The 19,592-nt window shown below is 36.8% G+C and overlaps 8 protein-coding genes across 8 annotated transcripts; 5 read left to right on the forward strand and 3 right to left on the reverse strand. All coding sequences in view use genetic code 12, as the record gives it.

Moving 5' to 3' along the window:
* Positions 1-286: 286 nt before the first annotated feature.
* Positions 287-2,116, forward strand: DASC09_012380 (uncharacterized protein; the record flags this gene model as incomplete). Its single annotated transcript, XM_064994841.1, has 1 exon — positions 287-2,116. The coding sequence occupies one exon, from the start codon at positions 287-289 to the stop codon at positions 2,114-2,116; it is 1,830 nt and encodes a 609-aa protein (XP_064850913.1).
* A 2,028-nt stretch (positions 2,117-4,144) lies between these two features.
* Positions 4,145-5,386, forward strand: MFM1 (Mfm1p; the record flags this gene model as incomplete). Its single annotated transcript, XM_064994842.1, has 1 exon — positions 4,145-5,386. One exon carries the CDS (start codon positions 4,145-4,147, stop codon positions 5,384-5,386), a length of 1,242 nt encoding a protein of 413 aa, XP_064850914.1.
* Positions 5,387-5,643: 257 nt separating this feature from the next.
* Positions 5,644-9,347, reverse strand: DASC09_012400 (uncharacterized protein; the record flags this gene model as incomplete). The annotated part of the gene is made up of 2 exons (XM_064994843.1): positions 5,644-8,986; positions 9,319-9,347. 2 exons carry the CDS (start codon positions 9,345-9,347, stop codon positions 5,644-5,646), a joined length of 3,372 nt encoding a protein of 1,123 aa, XP_064850915.1.
* SSN3 (cyclin-dependent serine/threonine protein kinase SSN3) lies at positions 9,340-10,551 on the forward strand (the record flags this gene model as incomplete). The annotated part of the gene is made up of 1 exon (XM_064994844.1): positions 9,340-10,551. One exon carries the CDS (start codon positions 9,340-9,342, stop codon positions 10,549-10,551), a length of 1,212 nt encoding a protein of 403 aa, XP_064850916.1.
* Positions 10,552-10,750: 199 nt separating this feature from the next.
* On the reverse strand, positions 10,751-13,594 carry TRZ1 (tRNase Z; the record flags this gene model as incomplete). Its single annotated transcript, XM_064994845.1, has 1 exon — positions 10,751-13,594. One exon carries the CDS (start codon positions 13,592-13,594, stop codon positions 10,751-10,753), a length of 2,844 nt encoding a protein of 947 aa, XP_064850917.1.
* Positions 13,595-14,144: 550 nt separating this feature from the next.
* Positions 14,145-15,368, reverse strand: KTR6 (putative mannosyltransferase; the record flags this gene model as incomplete). Its single annotated transcript, XM_064994846.1, has 1 exon — positions 14,145-15,368. The coding sequence occupies one exon, from the start codon at positions 15,366-15,368 to the stop codon at positions 14,145-14,147; it is 1,224 nt and encodes a 407-aa protein (XP_064850918.1).
* Positions 15,369-16,420: 1,052 nt separating this feature from the next.
* DASC09_012440 (uncharacterized protein) lies at positions 16,421-17,827 on the forward strand (the record flags this gene model as incomplete). The annotated part of the gene is made up of 1 exon (XM_064994847.1): positions 16,421-17,827. One exon carries the CDS (start codon positions 16,421-16,423, stop codon positions 17,825-17,827), a length of 1,407 nt encoding a protein of 468 aa, XP_064850919.1.
* Positions 17,828-18,052: 225 nt separating this feature from the next.
* DASC09_012450 (uncharacterized protein) lies at positions 18,053-19,491 on the forward strand (the record flags this gene model as incomplete). The annotated part of the gene is made up of 2 exons (XM_064994848.1): positions 18,053-18,109; positions 18,181-19,491. The coding sequence occupies 2 exons, from the start codon at positions 18,053-18,055 to the stop codon at positions 19,489-19,491; spliced, it is 1,368 nt and encodes a 455-aa protein (XP_064850920.1).
* Between the last annotated feature and the right edge of the window lie 101 nt (positions 19,492-19,592).

Below are 19,592 nucleotides of genomic sequence, written 5' to 3' on the forward strand. Positions count from 1 at the left end.
GGCGGAATTTCTTTCTTCTTTGATGGAAATTGAAAAACCATCAATATAGAACGAAAATTGGGAATCATCAAGGGTAGTGCTGCTAGTTTTGATAAATTATAATATTGCCTGTTTAATATCATTGGTATAATAGCTTCTGTTCCGTTTTTTTTTTTTTTTCTAGTATCAGATATCATTATTATTTGTTTTCGACGCGAAAGACCATTGATTGTATTTCTAGGACATTCCTTTAATACGAACTGTGTCTCTTAAATTCTTTTCAATCCTTTGAGCACATAGAACCATTATGGAAGTAGTTGTTGGTCCAGTTGCGAGTACTATTAAGAATTGGAAAGATTTTGTCAGCATCGATAATAACCGGTCAAAAAAGGTGAAGAATCAGTTCAACGACAAGTATTTTTCTTGTGACGCCTACACTTGCAAATTTTGTGATCACGAATTTACTTATTACTCGAGAAACGGGCCCCGTACAATCATCAAACATCTACAAAGACACCATCCAAACGAAATCTACGCTGCTGAAGGTATGTCCATGACTTCCTCCTCGGCTGCTGCTACCGCTGCCGCCGCGGTCGCTGCCCATCATCAACTGTTGAATGATCCATCTATGGTCACCACTCCGGCCGTCACAGTTATTAAAGTTGACCCTCACCATAATCATATACCATCGCATGAAGAAGAAATTCTGAGTCCTGGTAGTAGTACCATGGTTAAGCATCTTCGCCATCATAATCACAATCACCAGGTGGTGCCACTTCATCAGACAAATGAAATCACTCAAACTAGCAGTTTCAACACAGACTCATTGATAATGAATGATATTCAAATAAAACCATACCAGCATCCAGGTAACTCGGTTACTGCAAATGATTTAGAATTAACAGTTAAAGCGGCTACCAAACAATGGAAATTCCATTTCACTTATGATGAGGGCAAAACTTCGAAGCTCAGAGAAGAACGTCCAGATTCAAGATTTCTCAATGAAGTTTACGACTGCAAGTACTGTGTAAAACAATTTATTTATTGTTCAAGGAATGGACCAGGTACTCTCGTCAAGCATTTGGAAAGATTCCATCTATCGGAAGTTTTGCACCAAAACCCAGCAATTGTGAAAAACTCGGAAATGTATAATGCTTTGAAGAAGACCATTGGACAAAATGACAATGTTTCTATTGATGACGCTGACTCATTAAATAAAAATGGAGAGCCTAATAGTACTGAAGGTCTTACAAGTAATGATGCAGTGAATCTTTTTGAAAATGAGTGCTTAGCAAATTTGCTACGTATCTCTAAAGCTGCAAAAGATTGGAAGAAACACTACGTCAAGAATGAGGGCAAAACCGCTAATTTACTTTCTCAAGCTTCAAATAATTTGAGCTATGGTGGTGACAGACATTCCAAGTTGAATCAAGAAGTTTATGATTGCAGATATTGTGGTATTTCTAAAATTTACATTTCTAGAAATGGTCCAAAGACTTTAACTAAACATTTAGAAAAACTGCACAAAAAGGAATTGTTAGAGAATAACAATATCGCCCCAATTTTTAATACTGAATCTGTTTCTGATAGTAGAAAAAGAGCTGCTCCCGATTCGTTGGTTCATGTTCCACCTGATCAAACTTCTAATGAATCACATCATATTGGAGCCACAGATTTGATTGAAATGGCTCTTGCTGGCAATTTGAAACGTCAAAAACCGAATGAGCCGTCACAACAATCGACAGAGCACGACTATTCTCATTCAAAATTCCATGAGGATATCATCAAATTCTTAAATGAGAACAAACTCTATATTCAGGTGGTAAAATCCCAATCTTTCAAAAACTTGATTCAAAATATGAGGCCGGATTTGGTTCCTGCTTTGGATGACTTGAAAACTTTGTACAGTTCATTTTTGCACTTGATGAATAATAGTCAAGATGATTCTGATGCCAATAATCATATTGGACCAGTGCCAGCTGGACTTGCTGAAGTGATTAATGCTGAAAAATCCAAAGAGAAAGAGAATGAGAATCTGAAAAATGCTGAGGTAACTATGGGAATAGATAATATCGCGACCATGACTTCGAGTATTGAAAATTCAATTACTCAGCACAATTTGTTGAACTCAAGTTAGGTACAATGGTGCCAATGCTTAATGTCTTGATCTAGAATGCAGCTGGCATTCAATCTATATATTATTTTGCTTCTGTAACAGTACTTTATTATTATATAATTGCTCTATTTTGTTTTACTAATGGTTTGTTTTCTTGTTGTTGTTTATATAGTTTCTGTTTCGATTTCTTTGAGTTATTATAAGCGTTACTCGTTGACTGTCCTTATTATTTTCAGTTCCTTTTTCTTTGTATATTTTATGCTATATTAAGAATGTCACACCAAAATTTGTTGAATACAGATACGGTTTTGTATTTATGTTTGATATTAGAGCTGCTGTTTATATCATAAGAAATAATTTTTGACTTCAGTGTATTATTATCCAAGGTCTACAGTGACATTATAATATATCAAGAAACTATGACCCGCTATAAGCAATGCCTTCGTCTTGTTGTAATTTGAATTATTCTTGTGTGATACATCTGTGTTTGTAATCAATTACCGAATTATGTTTATTATAGTTCCATAAATTCTGCTGCAAAAGTCAAAATAACAACACCAAATACATATGTATATGCATGACTATGCGTAGTGATGCACCATGGGGGCTACAAAAATAAAATGATTCATTTATTTAAAAATCGACCACCAGATAGTGATGAAGAAGCATCCCTAATATAGTAATAATATATGTCTATATAGGGTGCACCCTTATTTGTGCTATGACATTGTGTATGTGCATGCAGAAAGTGGCTACAGCTAAAAGAACATGAAAAGACACAATTACGCTCAGAATAGTAATTGATTTATACTATGGGGTGCACTACACCAGAATGATTCAAATTACGATCTGGATCATTGAAGCATTGTAACATTCTACATCTTAAAAGCGACCTGACATCACATTATTTCTCAATCTGCAAGGAGTGAGTGCTATGCTCAATTTCACATTTTCATGAAGTAGGAAAATTTTTTGGCTGGATGTGTGAACTATGTGACTCCAACACGTAGATTGTCAAATCCTGTATAGATAGGATCAAAGGAAACAGGATTTTTCCTGATTAGTTTGCCATAAACGGAATTATATCCGCTTCAATAAATGGACACCAAAGAAATAAATTATCAAAGCTAAATAACAATCTCATCTCTCGTTATGCTAATCCTGATTGATATAATTAGCTCAACCTCCAGTCCAAAGTAAGCCTCGAGCCATACAGCAAGATTCAATCTCAGCCTTTGATTTACAGTTTACTTCTCATGGCTTGAGCTATATTACGATTAGTAATGGATGCTTCATTATATCCAGAAAACCATTCCAAGGTTATCTTTGAACTCGTTGTCATATGCTTCATTCTTAATTTCACTTGACTCTCTATGTAGCGTGCACCACTTATAAGGTACTGACCTCTTAATGGATCAACTATCGTCCATACACTTCACTGGTGAGCGGTAGTCTATATGGATATTGAACCATGCAATAATGCACAACAATAGCACATATATATGGACTTAGATGTACGTGTGGAGCTTTCAGTTATCTTGGAATCAACGATCTCGTAATCCTGCGGATTATAAAGCACATTAAAGGTAAATATTTAGAAAATACAGTGTATGAAGGATCGAAGACTTTAGTGCCCTGGGAGAGTAAGTGACCTTCTTAGTTGAATTAACCATGTTAGTTCTTGGTTGGGCTACTATTGCAGCAACTCAAATATGTAGTAATTCTCAGTTGAAATACTATGTTCGTTACATTTCATAGATTTCAGAGTATTGTGGTCTGGGACCTACAAATATTTTGCACTTATTTATAATATTCTTTTCAAGGGAGTTCAAATTTTCATCTTAGATACAGGTTGTATTATGTTAGAGTTGACTCTGCTTACTAATATCTCGCATACAATGTTTGTAATCAGATGCGGTTAGTTGCGATGGCGGGCATCACTCACTTTCTGTCTATCTCCTTAGGCCACAAAAAATTTTGATATGATATGGACTTTCATGTTCCCTAATTGTAAAATATTTATAAATCCTTATTAGAAATGATATCAATATGACCGGAACTTTGCTTAATAGTTTTATAAGAAGTACCAAAAAGCTACCGTTTGATCAAATTTTTAAAGTTTCAATACCCAAACCAGCTTCCTGTTCTGCTCAATCATTCCATTCCACCTCGCTAATTAAGAACCGATATTGGGGGAATATGAATAGTGAAGCATTATTACAAAAATCACTAACCAATAAATTCAATAATCTCAATCACGGCTCAAATTTACACAACGATAATTATTTGAGATGTACTGTCTTCAATAAACATGGTTCCTTGGATCATTTATCTATCGACATAAAGCGAAAGGACTTGATCTTGAAATATAAATTGATGCCCCGCGATATCAGAAAAATAAACTACGAGCCAACGCTATCGACCAGTTTGGTACCCTACATTTCTGTGAGAAACGATTTTATCTTGATAAACCTTTTGCATATAAGGGCGTTGATCAAGAGTGACTCCGTTCTTTTGTTTGATCGAGCTCTCGGGTCATATGAAAAGGAACAGTTATTCCAAGAATTGCTGATAAAATTAAAGACCAGCCAAATTCCAAACGAGCTCCCATACGAATTAAAGGCGCTTGAGGCGATTCTTATGTTTGTTACCCATTCGCTAAACCAAGAAATTAAGATCCATAGAAGCGTGACCCAAAGCATTCTTAATGACTTGGAAAACCATGTGCATACCGAGAACCTCCGATTATTATTAGACCAAAACAAGAAAATTACTGGGTTTTACCAAAAAGCAACATTGATCAGAGACATCATTGACGATCTACTAAGTCAGGATGATTTGTTGACTGGGATGTATTTGACCACCCCGAGATCAGGTTTACAAGACCACACAGAAGTGGAGATTTTGCTCGAGACTTATTATAAGCACTTTGATGAAGCGGTACAAATTGTCGAGGAAATTACAAATAATATCAAAACAACACAGGAAATTATTAACATTATTTTAGATTCTAATCGTAATCAGTTGATGTTGTTGGGATTGCGTTTTTCTATTGGAATATTATTTTTGGGATGTGGCATCTATGTTGCCAGTGTTTATGGGATGAACTTGGAGAATTTCATGGAGGAGGAGAATTATGGGTTCGGCTTTGTTATAGGTGTAACTACATTGTTGGCAATAATATTGTTTTGGAGATCGATTAATAAGCTACACAAATTAGAGAGAATAGCCATCAGTGGAAGCAAATCCATGCCAATACATTCACATCAACATTTTCATCCGAGATGTTGAATAATGTTTATAGATCGAGCAATATCTCATGAATAAATATAATATAATATAGTATAATATACAGCTGTATCTAGTAAAAACTAATAGTGCAATAAATGTAAAGAAAAAAACAAGAAAAAAAAAAAAAACAAGCATTGATATGTTTCAAGTTAAAGATAATTAAGTACCATGAGAGGCATAATAACTTTCTTTTCTTTTTAAAAAAGAAAAGTAAGATAATTTGTTGCGAAATGTTTCAAGTTCATAATGATTGCAAATCATCCAAATCCAAAGTTCTTGTAAGGATGAGATTTTTTCTCTCCACTGGAGATGGTGTTAGTTGATTCCTCCAGAATCATTTTGGTGAAATTTTTGTACGGATGTGAGTCAACAGTTGGGTTATTGTTATTTGGAGTACTAGATTTTTTGAGCTTGAAAAAAAATGAGCTTCTAGAAGATTGTGGCAATTTGGTATCATTGAGTTCCGAGGAGCAACCCTCACTCAAATTAGAGATTTCTTTGGTAGAACTGAAAGTATTATGTGTTGACGCCGTGATTGCTATATTTAATTTCTTGGAAACATCAGTTTTAATTGGGTCATTGATGACTTTAGATGGTGCCATCGTGGAGGGTGCTGACTCTGACATCGCAAGTTTCAATATACTTGCAAGGTTTCCCACTGAGTCACTTCTTCTAAGCTTTGAAGGAGTAATAGCCGCAGCAGCAGTTATTGGGCCATCCAAGCTTTCAAGGTTACAGGACTTATTTTCTGGAGTGGGTTCCATAAACAACGATTTGGCAGATCGAAAATACAAATCAGAATCGATGTGATGAATCATCGATAATGGTGTGGAAGTTAAATTTGATCCATCTTTCTTTTTAGGAAGGATTCCAAGACCATTAACTTTTGGAGTTTCGCTAAGCTCATAATCTTCATCAATTGGGGCATTTGAACTCTTAGAAGCCTCAGATTTATCAAGAACATTGGAAGATTTGTTAGGTGAGTATTTACCCACAGAGGCCTGCTGACTGTGGAAACTACTATTTGCATCATTATAGTCATTCTTCCAATAGACTCTTTTATCCGCTTCATCACTCATCTTTTTATTGATATTGCCAACTTGATGAATCACCGGTTCTTCTATAATATTGGCATTAGACACTGCATCACTCATGAAACCAACTTGAGATGAGGTTGAATAGTAAGATTCAGCATCATCCATGGAATTGGTACTGCCACTTCTTTTGGTTTTCAATACGATAGCCGGATTCAACAATTTTAGATTTAATGACTTGGCACTCGCTTGAGATTTATTACGAGTGTGGAAATTGAAATTAGGCAAACTGGATACGACAGAAACGGAGTTCGAAGACAAATCACGAGGCAATCCCTGGGAAGATAATGAGCTCAAATTTGCAGGATTATTATTATTAGTACCACCATTAATCATTGTGCCATCATCACTATTACAGGAATCTTTTTGAATCAACATTCCTTTTTTAGGTATGAAAGCTTCAAACTTTAATTTATGAGCCAGTCTAGTTGAAGGTAATTCTGATTCAACAGCACTCCCATTTGATGATTGTACGAAATGTTCACTTCCCGCTTTTGTGAGTTTCTTTGGTCTTAAATCATTATCTCCAATATGGTATCCCCCATGAGTGTTGGAGAGCCTTTCCATAGATGGTGATATTAAAGAGCCTGTGCTAAGTGGGTTGGTTGTACTATTTAACTCTGATCCATTCCATCTGATGGTTTGTGATGAGGTTATATTATCAGGGTTTCGAAGATCAGGGTCAATTGCATTACTATCATTAGTAAATCCATTTCTAAGATTCAACTTTAATGGAGGTGAAATAGCAGTAGCAGTAGAAGGAGATACGGCGCTATTTGCAATATGCTTAAAAGATTGTGATAAAGACGATGACGGGGGTTGAGCTGTAGTTTTTTGGGATTTTAGTGCAATACTATCTAAGCTTCTGTTGGAGTTTGTGAATATGTTGTGAGCTGCACCATTGGAGTTCAAAGAATTGTAGGAATGACATGGGGAATCAGACGACAAATCATTTTTTGGCAAGCCTGAATTTGAACGTGATGATGGCTGAAGATATTTTTGACCTCTCCTGGCTTCCAAGTCCTGCAATTGCGGCAAATTCTCTTGATTTTTGGTTCCTGGCGGATGTAGCAATTTTTTCGTAGAATCATTTTTCTGGTCGCGTGAGAACATTTTAGATTTGGGGATTAGGCCTTTCATCGAGTTGTTACTGTTGCTTCTAAATCTGCTAGTTGACGTGTCACTATTATTGCTATTGCTTCTACTTCTAATATTTCCTAAGGGATTCTGAAACTTGGGCTTGTTAAAAAGTTCATCCACTCCAAGATAATCCAATATATTGTCTGATCTCAGTTTCTTAATTGAATTTGGGCTAGCTTGGCTATTACTATTTGCTGCTTGAGGCGGTACAAGAAGTTGCTGCTTCTGTCTGGCCAATCTCTCCTTTTTTATATCAAGCTCATGGCGGGATTCTAATGGTTGGATATTTTCTCGTTTGCAAGGTAGCGGGTCCGTTTTAAACCAATCATGATTCATTGCATTGTAGGCGTTGAATCTCTTGTTTGGGTCAAGGGTTAGCAATTTAGTGAATAATGACATGGCGATTGGATCCATATTTGTAGAACCGAACTTGGTCACCAAATTTCCTTCCAATTTCAATTTCAATTTCTTCAGGTCAAGAATATCCATGTTTTTATTACCGTTAGAATATTTATTTAGTAATTTCTCTTCCATTAACTTATCAAATAACGGCATTCTACCCTTTGTTGGCGACCCAACCAATTTGAAAATCTCATTCAATTGATCCAAATCAGACGAACCTGTTAGCAATGGTTTCCTAATATAAAATTCCCCAAATATGCAACCCACCGCCCATAAATCAATGGATGTGGTATAACATCTTTCTCCCAATAGAAGCTCTGGCGCCCTATACCATCGTGCCACCACAAGATTGGTCATTGGATGTAACCCACCACCATGACCTTCGTTTTTGACGGGGGCTGGTCCCTGATATTTTCGAGTGAGCCCAAAATCGGCAATTTTCAACAAGTTGTTCCTGGATATTAGAATATTGGCGGTTTTAATGTCTCTATGGATAAATTTATTGTTATGAAGGTAGCTTAAGCCATTTAGGATTTGTAGCATGAAGTTTTTGATTTCCGGCACCTTCAAAGTGATTGTCAAGTTCGAGATGACCCCGGCCAAATCACAGGCCATGTAAGGAAGCACGAGAAATGTGTCAAATGGGTCGCTATTATTGGCGGCTTTGTCATCCATTATCGACACAACCTCGAGGACCTGGAGTAGGTTCTTATGTTTTAATGCTTTCAAAGCAACAATCTCTCGTATGGACGTAATATGAAACCCCTGTGAGGAATCACTGTTAATAAGCTTCTTTATTGCTACCAACATTCGAGGCAGTCTTCGTTGGCGAGCCTTAACGACTAAACCAAAAGTTCCTTCCCCAATTTGATCAAGCACATCGTAACCTGGTAATTGAATGTTATTCAGGGTCAACTGTTGGGCCATTGTCCATCTTAAGGTCTCCAGATCAATTCCCGAGACCCTGTTAAAAGAATCGGTAGCGCAGAATCAAGGAGAACAAGAAATTGTTAGTCAATCAACTAAGGCAAGCTTTCAAAAAAATAATTCCTGAGTAGTAGCCTTTTTTTTTTTTCTTTTCCTCTTCTTGTTTGTCTAAAACAGGAGCGGGAAGGATTGTTGTTGTTCTAAGGGTCGAATGTTATTCAATTTGCCCCAAAAAATTAAAAAAAAAAAAGGAAAAATTACTTCCACCGTGCCACACAATAGAATCAAAATTGTGAAACTGTCCGCTAAAAAAAGATAAATTTTAAAATAGAATATTTAAAATAAAGGCTTGAATAGATCAATTAATACAGAGGTGGTAATAATATCATCATGAACATACCCAGGAGCCAGCAGCCTTTGATGGCCGATAGCAGCACGTTGACCCTAGGGACTTACAAGCTTAGAAAGGATAACAGCAGGGTCTCTGTTCTCACCAAGTACGAGATCATCGGGTATATTGCCTCAGGAACTTATGGGCGGGTTTATAAAGCCAAATCCAGAGATCCAAAGAAGCACGACAAGCTATACGCTATCAAGAAGTTCAAGGGGGACTCAAGAGACGGTGAAATTACTCATTACTCAGGGATATCGCAGTCAGCATGCCGTGAGATGGCCCTTTGCCGCGAGTTGAACAACGAGAATATCACAGAGTTAATCGAAACCATATTAGAGAAAAAATGCATATATATGGTGAGTGTGTTTGCCGAGCATGATTTATTGCAAATCATTCATTATCATTCACAAAATGGCATGCGGCAAATTCCAGAAACTTCCATTAAATCCATGATTTGGCAGATTCTCAATGGCGTGTCATTTCTACATCAAAATTGGGTTATTCACAGAGACTTGAAACCGGCTAATATTATGGTTACTTCAGATGGTGTGGTGAAGATCGGGGATTTGGGATTGGCAAGAAGATTCAATAACCCTTTGCAGACATTATTTGCTGGTGACAAAGTGGTGGTCACAATTTGGTATAGACTGCCAGAACTTCTATTAGGGGGCAGGCATTATACCCCAGCTATTGATTTGTGGTCTGTGGGATGTATATTAGGAGAATTACTAGCTCTAAGGCCAATGTTCAAAGGTGAAGAAGCAAAAATGGATAATAAAAAAAATGTTCCATTCCAAAAAAACCAAATGATGAAGATCATCGAAATAATGGGGTCTCCAACCGTGCTGAAATGGCCCTCACTTAATAAATATCCGGATTACAGGGCATTTCAAGAACTTAGGGTTCATCAGGCCAATTTACAGAGTTGGTTCCAATCCACTTGTGGGAATTTTAATAAAAAGATTTATCCATTGTTACTGGATTTATTAGAATATGATCCCGCGAAACGACTAACTGCTTACAATGGATTAATTCATCCTTACTTTTTAGATGGTGTTAAAGTATGTGATAACGTCTTCGAAGGCTCTAAATTTAAGTATCCAGCAAGAAAAATTGCTCACGATGCCAACTACCTTAACCAAGCTGCTAACAAGAGACAATACGATAGTTCCGGAGGCTTACACATCAAGAAAAAGCAGAGGTATTGATTGGTAGACCAAATCACGATCAATTTGTATTATAGAACCTTGACATGAATTTATGAAACTTTTTTTTTCTTCTTCTTTCTTTCTTTCTCTTGATATTGTAATTTTTAAAATATTTCGTATATATTATATGGTACTATACTTTGTTATGAGAGAGCGCCCACATCCAAAATCTTCTTATTAATTATTTTTTTTTGGTGCTTTAATCTGCTTTCTTCTTTCTAGTTTTCTTTTCTTCCCTTTTAACCAAAGATTCTTCCCGTTGCGACTTCCCGTTAATCTCATCAATTTCCTTCTGTTCATCACACATTTCATTGAATACGGGTAATAACTCCGCACCATGCATTCCCATATCACCATATTTCCAAATTGCTCCATCAAAGGCAAACTCGATTCCTTCGATTCCTGCTACCTGTGGCGGCACCTTGGCGTATCTTTGACTGAAATGAGTCAAGATTGTTTTCTTTGCTCGCATTTCCTTACCAACACCAATTGCTTCAGAAATCGTACTGTGACATTTCGCAATTGCCATGCTCTGCAAACTATCTTCAAGAGTGGCTTCGTGGATCAAGATGTGAGAGTCTTTTCCCATATCGGCAAAACGATGTACCGGTCTGGTGTCACCAGAATAACTCACTTTGAATGAAGTATTATCAACAGAGTTGGTGAGTTTGAAATCAAAGGTCACAGAATAAGACCATTGGCAATGATGGGCTCTAGTAATTAAAACCTTGTTGATGCTTAAAGCGTCGTAAAAATTATAGATCATACTATTTTGTCTGCAAGTCCGTTTATACTTCCGATCATTTGCATTGAGCTCATTATTTCCTTGATTGTTTTTTAGAGTTTCCTCCTTTGAGTCTTCCACAATCTTGACGGGTTTATCGATGCCTGCTGCATCATCATTGAACGTATCTTTTTGTGGCACATCAATGATTGATTTACCCAACATGAACTCTTCACAATTGATGAATACTATTCTTTGCATTTTTAACCCATTATCAATTACCTGAACATCGTATAAGAACCTTTGGTATTGCCATGGAGCAATGATATATAATTTATCCTCGTTGTTTTCGCCTTTATATTTAATCCATTCTTCAATGACCGAAACAATCCCTAAATGATGGTCAGCATGTAAATGACTGAGATAAATACATTGTAATTCTTCAGTGAAGAAGGTATGTAACTCTGAAGGAGAGAAAATTCGCTTGATAGTCCCCAAGGTATTTTCACCGCCATCCAAGAGCACAGAACGGTACTTGATTTGACCGTTTTGTTCGAATGGAATTCTAAGCATTGTGGATGAAACATTACGATGACCAGAAGGAATAGCAGACCCAGTACCAAGCGCAATTACTTGGGTGGTAGACTCCAAATATCCGATGAGTTCCATCTCTGAACTAATAGTCGAAGGCACTATTGTTGAGGTTGGAATGATGACAGAATCCGTGCCAGAAGAGTTTAACGTTTGAGAGATTGGTACAATTTTATCAGATTGAACGTTTAACATCCCAATGCCTGATTGGAATTCCGATTTCCAATATTCGTCTGTACTCTCGTGGTTTTGCGGGTTATCATTATGAGTTGTCGAGTCTTCTTTGTCCATCGTGAATGATTGGCCTGTGAGTAATGGATAAATCTTGGCATTCTCAACTTTCAACACAGATTCTAGCTTCTTCTGGGGCTGGAAGCTGAAAATTGGAAGCCTATAACTATTGTTGAATAAAGATTTTAACTTGAGAGTTAATGACCCAGAACTTTTGAACACGAGCGAGTTTGGAACGTAATCTTTGTGACTAACAACATGGTGTTCAACACCCAATCTTTCGGTAAGTAGAGTTATTAATTCCTTCAATGGCTGGTTATTCTCAAGCGTCACTGTGCCAGACATAAAATAGTAAACTAGACTTAAATTTTGAAACTTATTTTGGTTTTCTTCAATCAATTTGCCGACTATTTGAAGAGTATTTTCCAAATTTTCTTGAGACTTAATATCTAAAATCATCAACTTATTATACGTTCTGGGCGAGCTGACTACCTCTTCTGGCTGTATAACCCTCCCGTCCTCCAAAGTCACGGGCTTCCCGTTAGATAACTGGGCGTACAATTTACCCTTTGGGATGTTCAATTCAATAGCTTTCTTAATATCAAACTTTCCCCGCACAGGTTCAAACTCCACCAAATAGTTGGTAGCAAACCCCTTGAAATCGTTGATAATATCCATTGGTCTAGGAAGTCTAGTATTCACATAGCCATCGTTAAGATTTGGATCTGATTCTGTTATCTTTAGCAACTCTTCTGGGGACATTGAAACTTGGGTATTTGGCCTATTGGCTGGAACACTAAGGGGGAACATATGGCCGACAATTCTATTAAGAAATGAAATATATTTGGATTTCAGCTCCAAGTCTGGAGTACTGGTTTCGATATCTGCGCGAGAACTGATTGGAACTTGGAACCCTCTAACTGTCACTACTTCGTCCTTGTAAAAACTTTCATTGAATCCAACGCTATGGCATGACAAGGTTATACCTTTACGAAAAACAAAATATCTCCAGGTGGCAACTAAATGACTCAACAATTCATTCCCGTAACTTAAATCTAACTCAGTTTTTCCTCGATCACTAATGCTCAAGATCGAGCCTGGTAAACCACCAGTACGGGGCCAGTTTAATTCACCTGTTAAGAAAATATTCTTTATCCTATGAAGTTTGATCCCTTGTTCAGTACAAGACCTTTGAGCTCCTTCAAACACTGAGCCGAACAAGTAGCTATCACCTCCACTACTAACAATTGTGAGCAAAGGATCGGTGGTGTCAGCCGTTGGGTGACCACAAGTGCGTACTTCAAACATTGGTACACTTTTACTTATAGGCTTCCTTAAAGCTTTATGAGTTGGACCACGCACACGAGTTAGACCAGAATCCACCTCTTTTTTGGACAAACGAACACGACGACTGGAAAATCTTTTGAAAGGAGAAAAGGCAAGCAATGGCTTTGAATTTATGGACTTTCTAATCTCACTAGACCACAAATTGTACATCAGCCTCGATAAAAAAAAAAAAGACCGGAAAATCGTGGAAACCAACCTTTGTGAAGTTGATTATTATATTAATGAGGCAACAGATAACAGATATGTATATCCCACTTTATTTATGTTTCCAACAGCAAAAAATACCCGAGTAGGAGACCGACCTGACCAGTAACAACTAACACTTCTGGAAGGAAATAAAAAAAAAAAAAAAAAAAAATTTTAGTGTGTGATATGTACCAGTTACTTGGGTCTATCTGTAACTCAAAATATATGTGATCTAGTGTATAATAATAATATACTGTATACCATTAATCCTATTCACAAAAAAAAACAAGATATGATTACACAAGAAGCCATTTTCAATCCAAAATAAGGGAACCAATATGTTTTATTCAACAAAAATTACGGTAGGAAAAAGAAAGAAAACCACCAAAATAACAACATGTAAAATAAAAGAATCTGAAAATTGAAAATCCTTACCCACAAAATATACATAACTTGACTTTAACGTCAAAATATTGATATGAAACAGCAATCTAAAATTATTGAAGACCATTGTTCAATCACTATATTTTTCCCAATTATTTGGCTTCTTCAAACCCTGAACATCAAAGTACTTTCCTGAGCAACTGTAACCTTTAAAGGTGAAATCATTATCAGGATTGCAAGCACAGCTATGCGAAAGTCTAAAGTCATTATCAATTGGACAGTTTTGATAAACTGAGTGAGAATATCCCACATCGTTGAACATGTGGATTTCGTCCTTTTTGAGGAATAAAGAAGCAGCAATAGAGTGGATTGGCGCATCACCCCAACGTTCATAGAAGAAATTATTTGTCGCGTCCAAGTGCTGGAAATAGGCCTCGTAGGCTTCGCTCCTAAAGAAACTCAAGTTCACAATTTCAAAATTTGACCAGAAATGACACAAATTGTAAGTTGCCCCTCCATCATCCGAGATAAAATCAAGCAAGTTATCTTTAGCAATATATTGAGGATTGTCACTCAAGAATTTTTTAGTTTCCCCCCAAAGCGAGGAGATGGTGGCTTCAAATTCATGAATTGATATGGCAAATCCATAGACCTTATTATTATCTGCCATGTAACGGAATAAATCATAATTGATATCACAAAAGAATTGGATATCCGGTTCAACTCTCCAGTACCAATCATAATCAGCAAGCATAGGGTGTTTGTAAAAAAATCCCGACTCAAAACGACACATATGACGATAAGATACCGACTCGGCATAAATTACTCCTAAGTTCGAGAGATCTTCCCTTGCCTTGGCAGCTTTATTCAAATCCAAGTTTTCCGGAAACAGCCAATGTTCTTTGGGGATTTTCCCATATTTTGTTTTGCCACTTATTAATGACGATGTGACTTCTTTGAATTCATCAGTGAATTCTTCGTCATTGAAAAAAATCCAATCGTAGTTGAATTTGTTGTTGAAACGGTCCTGAACTGAACGAATAGAATCCACCAAGCCCCAAAGATCGGAGTTTCTTGCTAAAGTCACAAAACAACCATTTACCTTTGAAGTCAGAAGAGATTGGTATTGGATAGACGAGTATTTATTGATGATTTCTTCTTGGGTGAGACTGTTATCCGACAGATGTGGCTGATTTGTGATTGTTGATGGGAAGTGATCGATAGAAGATGAATATGATGATGATGACTGTGACGATTCTGATGAAAATGTGTACAGTCGAATATTGAAGAATATCAGTAACGCAATAAAGATGACTATTGATACTTGGAGATATTTAGCTTTCACCAACGACATTTTGATGATGAGGGAATGTTGTTAAATGATTCTGGGTGTGTTTTGATAGCAAGGAGAAAATAAGAGCCCAGTTGGATAATTTTCTTGGTTGTTAATTCTATTTTTTTTTTTTTTTTTTCTTTTTTCTCTCTATTTTTCCCTTTCTAGAGTAGCAATAAAACAAATTTGGGTTGTCCAATCTTAAGAGCAAATGTATAGAAGTTTGTTGATATTTGTCAATTTTTTTTTTTTTTTCTTAGCCTCAATTAGAATTAGATTTTTTATCTGGGCGGAAAAAAATTTTAAGGAACGGATGGATGATGTAACACGCAAATCTATGTTGTTGTTTTTTTTTCTTAAAAAACATACGTTTATTTCTTTTTAGATTTCGGAGGGCAGAAAGATTTAGTGATAAAGATAGTTGCTATTGTTTGCCAATAATGTTTTACTTAGTCTGTGTTTGTTTGTGGATCTTGTGATGACGAATTGGGCAATCAAATTAATTTGCAAAATAAACCACTGGTGCGAGTAAAATTTAGCCTCAGGTACGAAAACAGGGACAATCATTGAAACACCGAAACAAAGAAAAAGGCACTTTTTTTTGCCCTTTTTCCCAATAAGCCTGCAGGGAAAAAGTGCTGCAAAAAACAAACCGCCAGCAAAAAAAAAAGGAGGCGCAAGAGATTCAAAAGCTACACAACTGACCCCACCTATTCTGTTCATGTTGTATATATCATATCATCTCATTTCCCTAGCGGTGATAACAGAGCACCGACCACCACCGACAGTTGCTGCCATTGCCAGCTTCGGGGCACACCTGCCAGTGCTGCCACTGCAGGAACACAAGCGCCCTCTGCACTATGATATATCCTGTGTTAAGGTTCGTAATCATGCTTGTTGGTGTGTCTTCATGCGTGTATCAGAAGATTGTACATGTGATTACTTAAGCAATTGCTAATGGGTGTCTGGGTGCACAAAGCAGCTCATTTCCTCCCCCTGGTGTTGGGATGGCCTGTTAGAAATTAACTTATTTTTTTTTGGTTCTTTTTCACGGTGGTCGAGTATTTGGCAACATGCAATTCGAATCGTCTACGCAAGAAGGGAAACAACATCCACTCCCAACTATGGACACCGGTCCTTACAAGATAGTGGTGAGACTCTTGCCTCCCAAGCTAGATAAGCAGGTATTTTATGAAACAACTGCAAAGTTCATTGACGATCCAGCCAATAACTCATCAATTTCTCATACATACTTTGTCCCAGGAAAATATCCTGCCAATCCTTATGAACTCCCCATTTTCTCTAGGGCTTATCTCTCATTCAATGATAAAGTCTCCTTAACCCTGTTCCTCGCCAAAATTTCCGTTCCTGAATCAGAGTTCTCATTCAGTGACGATCGACAATCCAATGTTGTTCCCCAAGTTCAGATGTGTGATTACCAGGAAAGCACTTGGTTACCTAACGCCAAAGAAGATGACCATGATAGTATCCAATGGGCTAAGAAACAACCACTTAACAACACTTTAAGTCTGGACCCTTTGTTTGAAAGATTTTTGAAATTTTATAACAGCGAAGATCGAGAAAATAAGAAACCTTATCTCGATAGTCGTCAATTACGGAGACTAGATAGGTCATTTGCTCTGCTGATAAAGCCAAAGGCACAAAATAGAGCTCTACAGAAGAAAACTACCAAAAATTCTGAAGCCAAGCGCGTCAATTCAGAAAATCTGGAAAAATCGAGGCGAGATTCCAATCTCTCAAAAGAAGTTTCTGGGTCTTCTACTAATGTTAAATCGGATCTAATTTACATAGATACTCTGTTCCCCGAGTCAACCTCTTCCAGATCAAAGAAGCTGGTGCAGAAAAAAAGAAAGCCAAAAAAACTCGGTGAAGCCAAAAAGAGCAATAATGAACAAACTAAAGAATCGAAATCTTCAAAGAATGCGCCACAAGCAGATGATAATTCTAAAACTGAAGGTAAAATTAGGTCAGAAGACAAATCAAAATCTGTTGATACAAATCAAAAACCACCAAGAAAGGCCAGAAGTAGACCGAAACCAAAGAAACCAAAATCTGACGAAGAATCAAAGGAGAAATCTAGGCCAAGCGGGAATTCCAAGGACACTAATGAGAATCGAAAAGAAAAACAAAGGCCATCAAGATCTGATATTTCTGATGGTACTGCTTCTGAACCTAAGCTCAAGAAGCCCGCTGAAAGCGATGATACTAAAGCTACAAAGAAATCGAGGCCAAAATCGAAATCAAGAAGAAAGGTTGCTACTAAAGGTGATGACAATCTTGCATCGTCTACCGTGGCACAGTCATTTCCTTCTTCGACATCTGAATCATCGTCACATTCTCAATCAAAGAGCACTTCTCCCCCATTTAAGAATTCTAAGCCAAAGATCTTGAAACGAACTCCAAAACCTAACGATGACTCTAAACATAAAGCAAAGGTAGTTCTCAAGCAGAAAGAGTAATTATAAATAATCACTTTTGAAAATATCAAGAGTGGTTTATCGGCTCCATGAATGGTTTTAATGATATTTGAGCTATTTTAATACCTCCCGCTTTGGTTGTGTTGTTGTTTTTGTCTCCTCGGCTCCTTTAATTTTTTTTTTTTTTTTTTTAGGCTTCACGATTTTTTGTGTCGCTTGATCTCAATGTAATTCCTGAGTTTCTGTCTGCCAAAGTTACCAGCGGAAATGATTTTCAATCCAGAAATTGTTAATAGAGCGTTTATTCGAGCCGTTGTTAATTGGGTATGTCTTTGGATTCTTTACGAGAAATTCGCCTATAAGCGCTGTATTTCTAACTCCTTGTGTTTGATCAGCTATGCCAATTCAATGAACGGGCAGTAATTCCAGGGCAGCAACTTAGGGAGATAATTACTCCCCAGTCCATCAACAAGATTTTAAAATCTCTCATTGACTCTTCCATAATTGATTACTCATCCCAATATGATTATCATGATTTGACTTTAGATGAAGAGATTTTGAAGGTGAAGCTCAGATATTTTGAAGTTCTTGTAAACGTCATGACCCAAGAATTCATAAAGTGTAACACAAGAGTTATTAGTCCAAACGCAATACGATATGATGAGAATAGTATTGCCGATGGCGCTAATGTTCCTTATTCTAATGCTGATAATTCTATATATGATAATTTTGGTGATGGATATGGAGCACCAATATATGCAAAGGATAGTTCCAATAGGCCTTTTGCTTCTGTAACTAGGCTTTCTGTGAGTGAATCGTACAAGAATGATAGGTTTAATTATTTTTTGAGATTTATTACTCCAGCAAAATTGTTCGCTATTGTTGGGGAAGATACTGTCTTGACTGACAATGAATTGATTCAAATTCAGTCTTTATTTGCTCTTTTCATCGAGTTAGGAATACATTGCCAAAAGGCTGCCGTCTGTATTACCCTTTGTACTTTTCTTGACGAGAATGACCGAGCTGAATTTCAAGTTTTTTTTGGCAGAAGCCCTGATGATACTGAGTTGAGCTTATCAGCTTATGATAATGAAATATCGTTAACAAAAGGAAATTTTAGTTTTGAGAGTGATTTCAAAAGCAAGGAATTATTATCTAGACTCTCTAAACTTGAAAACGATAATTTGCTTCTAAAAAATGAATTGCTGATATCTAGAAGAAGGCAAGGGCTTTACTTGGAAAAAATAGCGGCAATGGAAGAATCAGCGAGAGCATATAAAAACAATAGTGAATGCGTTGACGACTTATTGAAAAAGTTTTTGGACAAACGGGATGAATTAGAAACATTGTATCAAGAAAACGAGGCTTTGTCGATTAAGGGTCAACAGGATAGAAGCAAGTACGAATCTATGATTGAAGAATTGAAGGCTGAAATTTGCATATTGAAAGAAAAATCTAAGAGATTGTCGGAGGTGAAGGTATTACAAGATCTTGCACCTATGAAAAAACTCTCAAAATCAATGGAGTTTCAAGCTGATGATTATGTTGAATCTTTGAAATGGGATTTAGATATCGCGAATAATTATATATTTGGTCCATCAATGGAGTTATTGAGATCCCTGAATTTTGGAGGAGTCAAGGGGAATCATAAGGGCTTAATTTTCAAGAATAGAGGTAGAGAGATTCATAATTTGTTTGCGGAATAGAAATGTTTTTTTTTTTTTTGCCATTGCACATAGTGTTTCAATAACCACTTGTATCATGTTATATGTCTGTGTGTGTTTTGATTACTGTTAGCTCTTAGAAA

Source organism: Saccharomycopsis crataegensis (genome assembly GCF_037102585.1).
Source record: "Saccharomycopsis crataegensis DNA, jcf7180000000073, whole genome shotgun sequence".
NCBI classification, from domain to species: Eukaryota; Fungi; Ascomycota; class Saccharomycetes; order Ascoideales; family Saccharomycopsidaceae; genus Saccharomycopsis; species Saccharomycopsis crataegensis.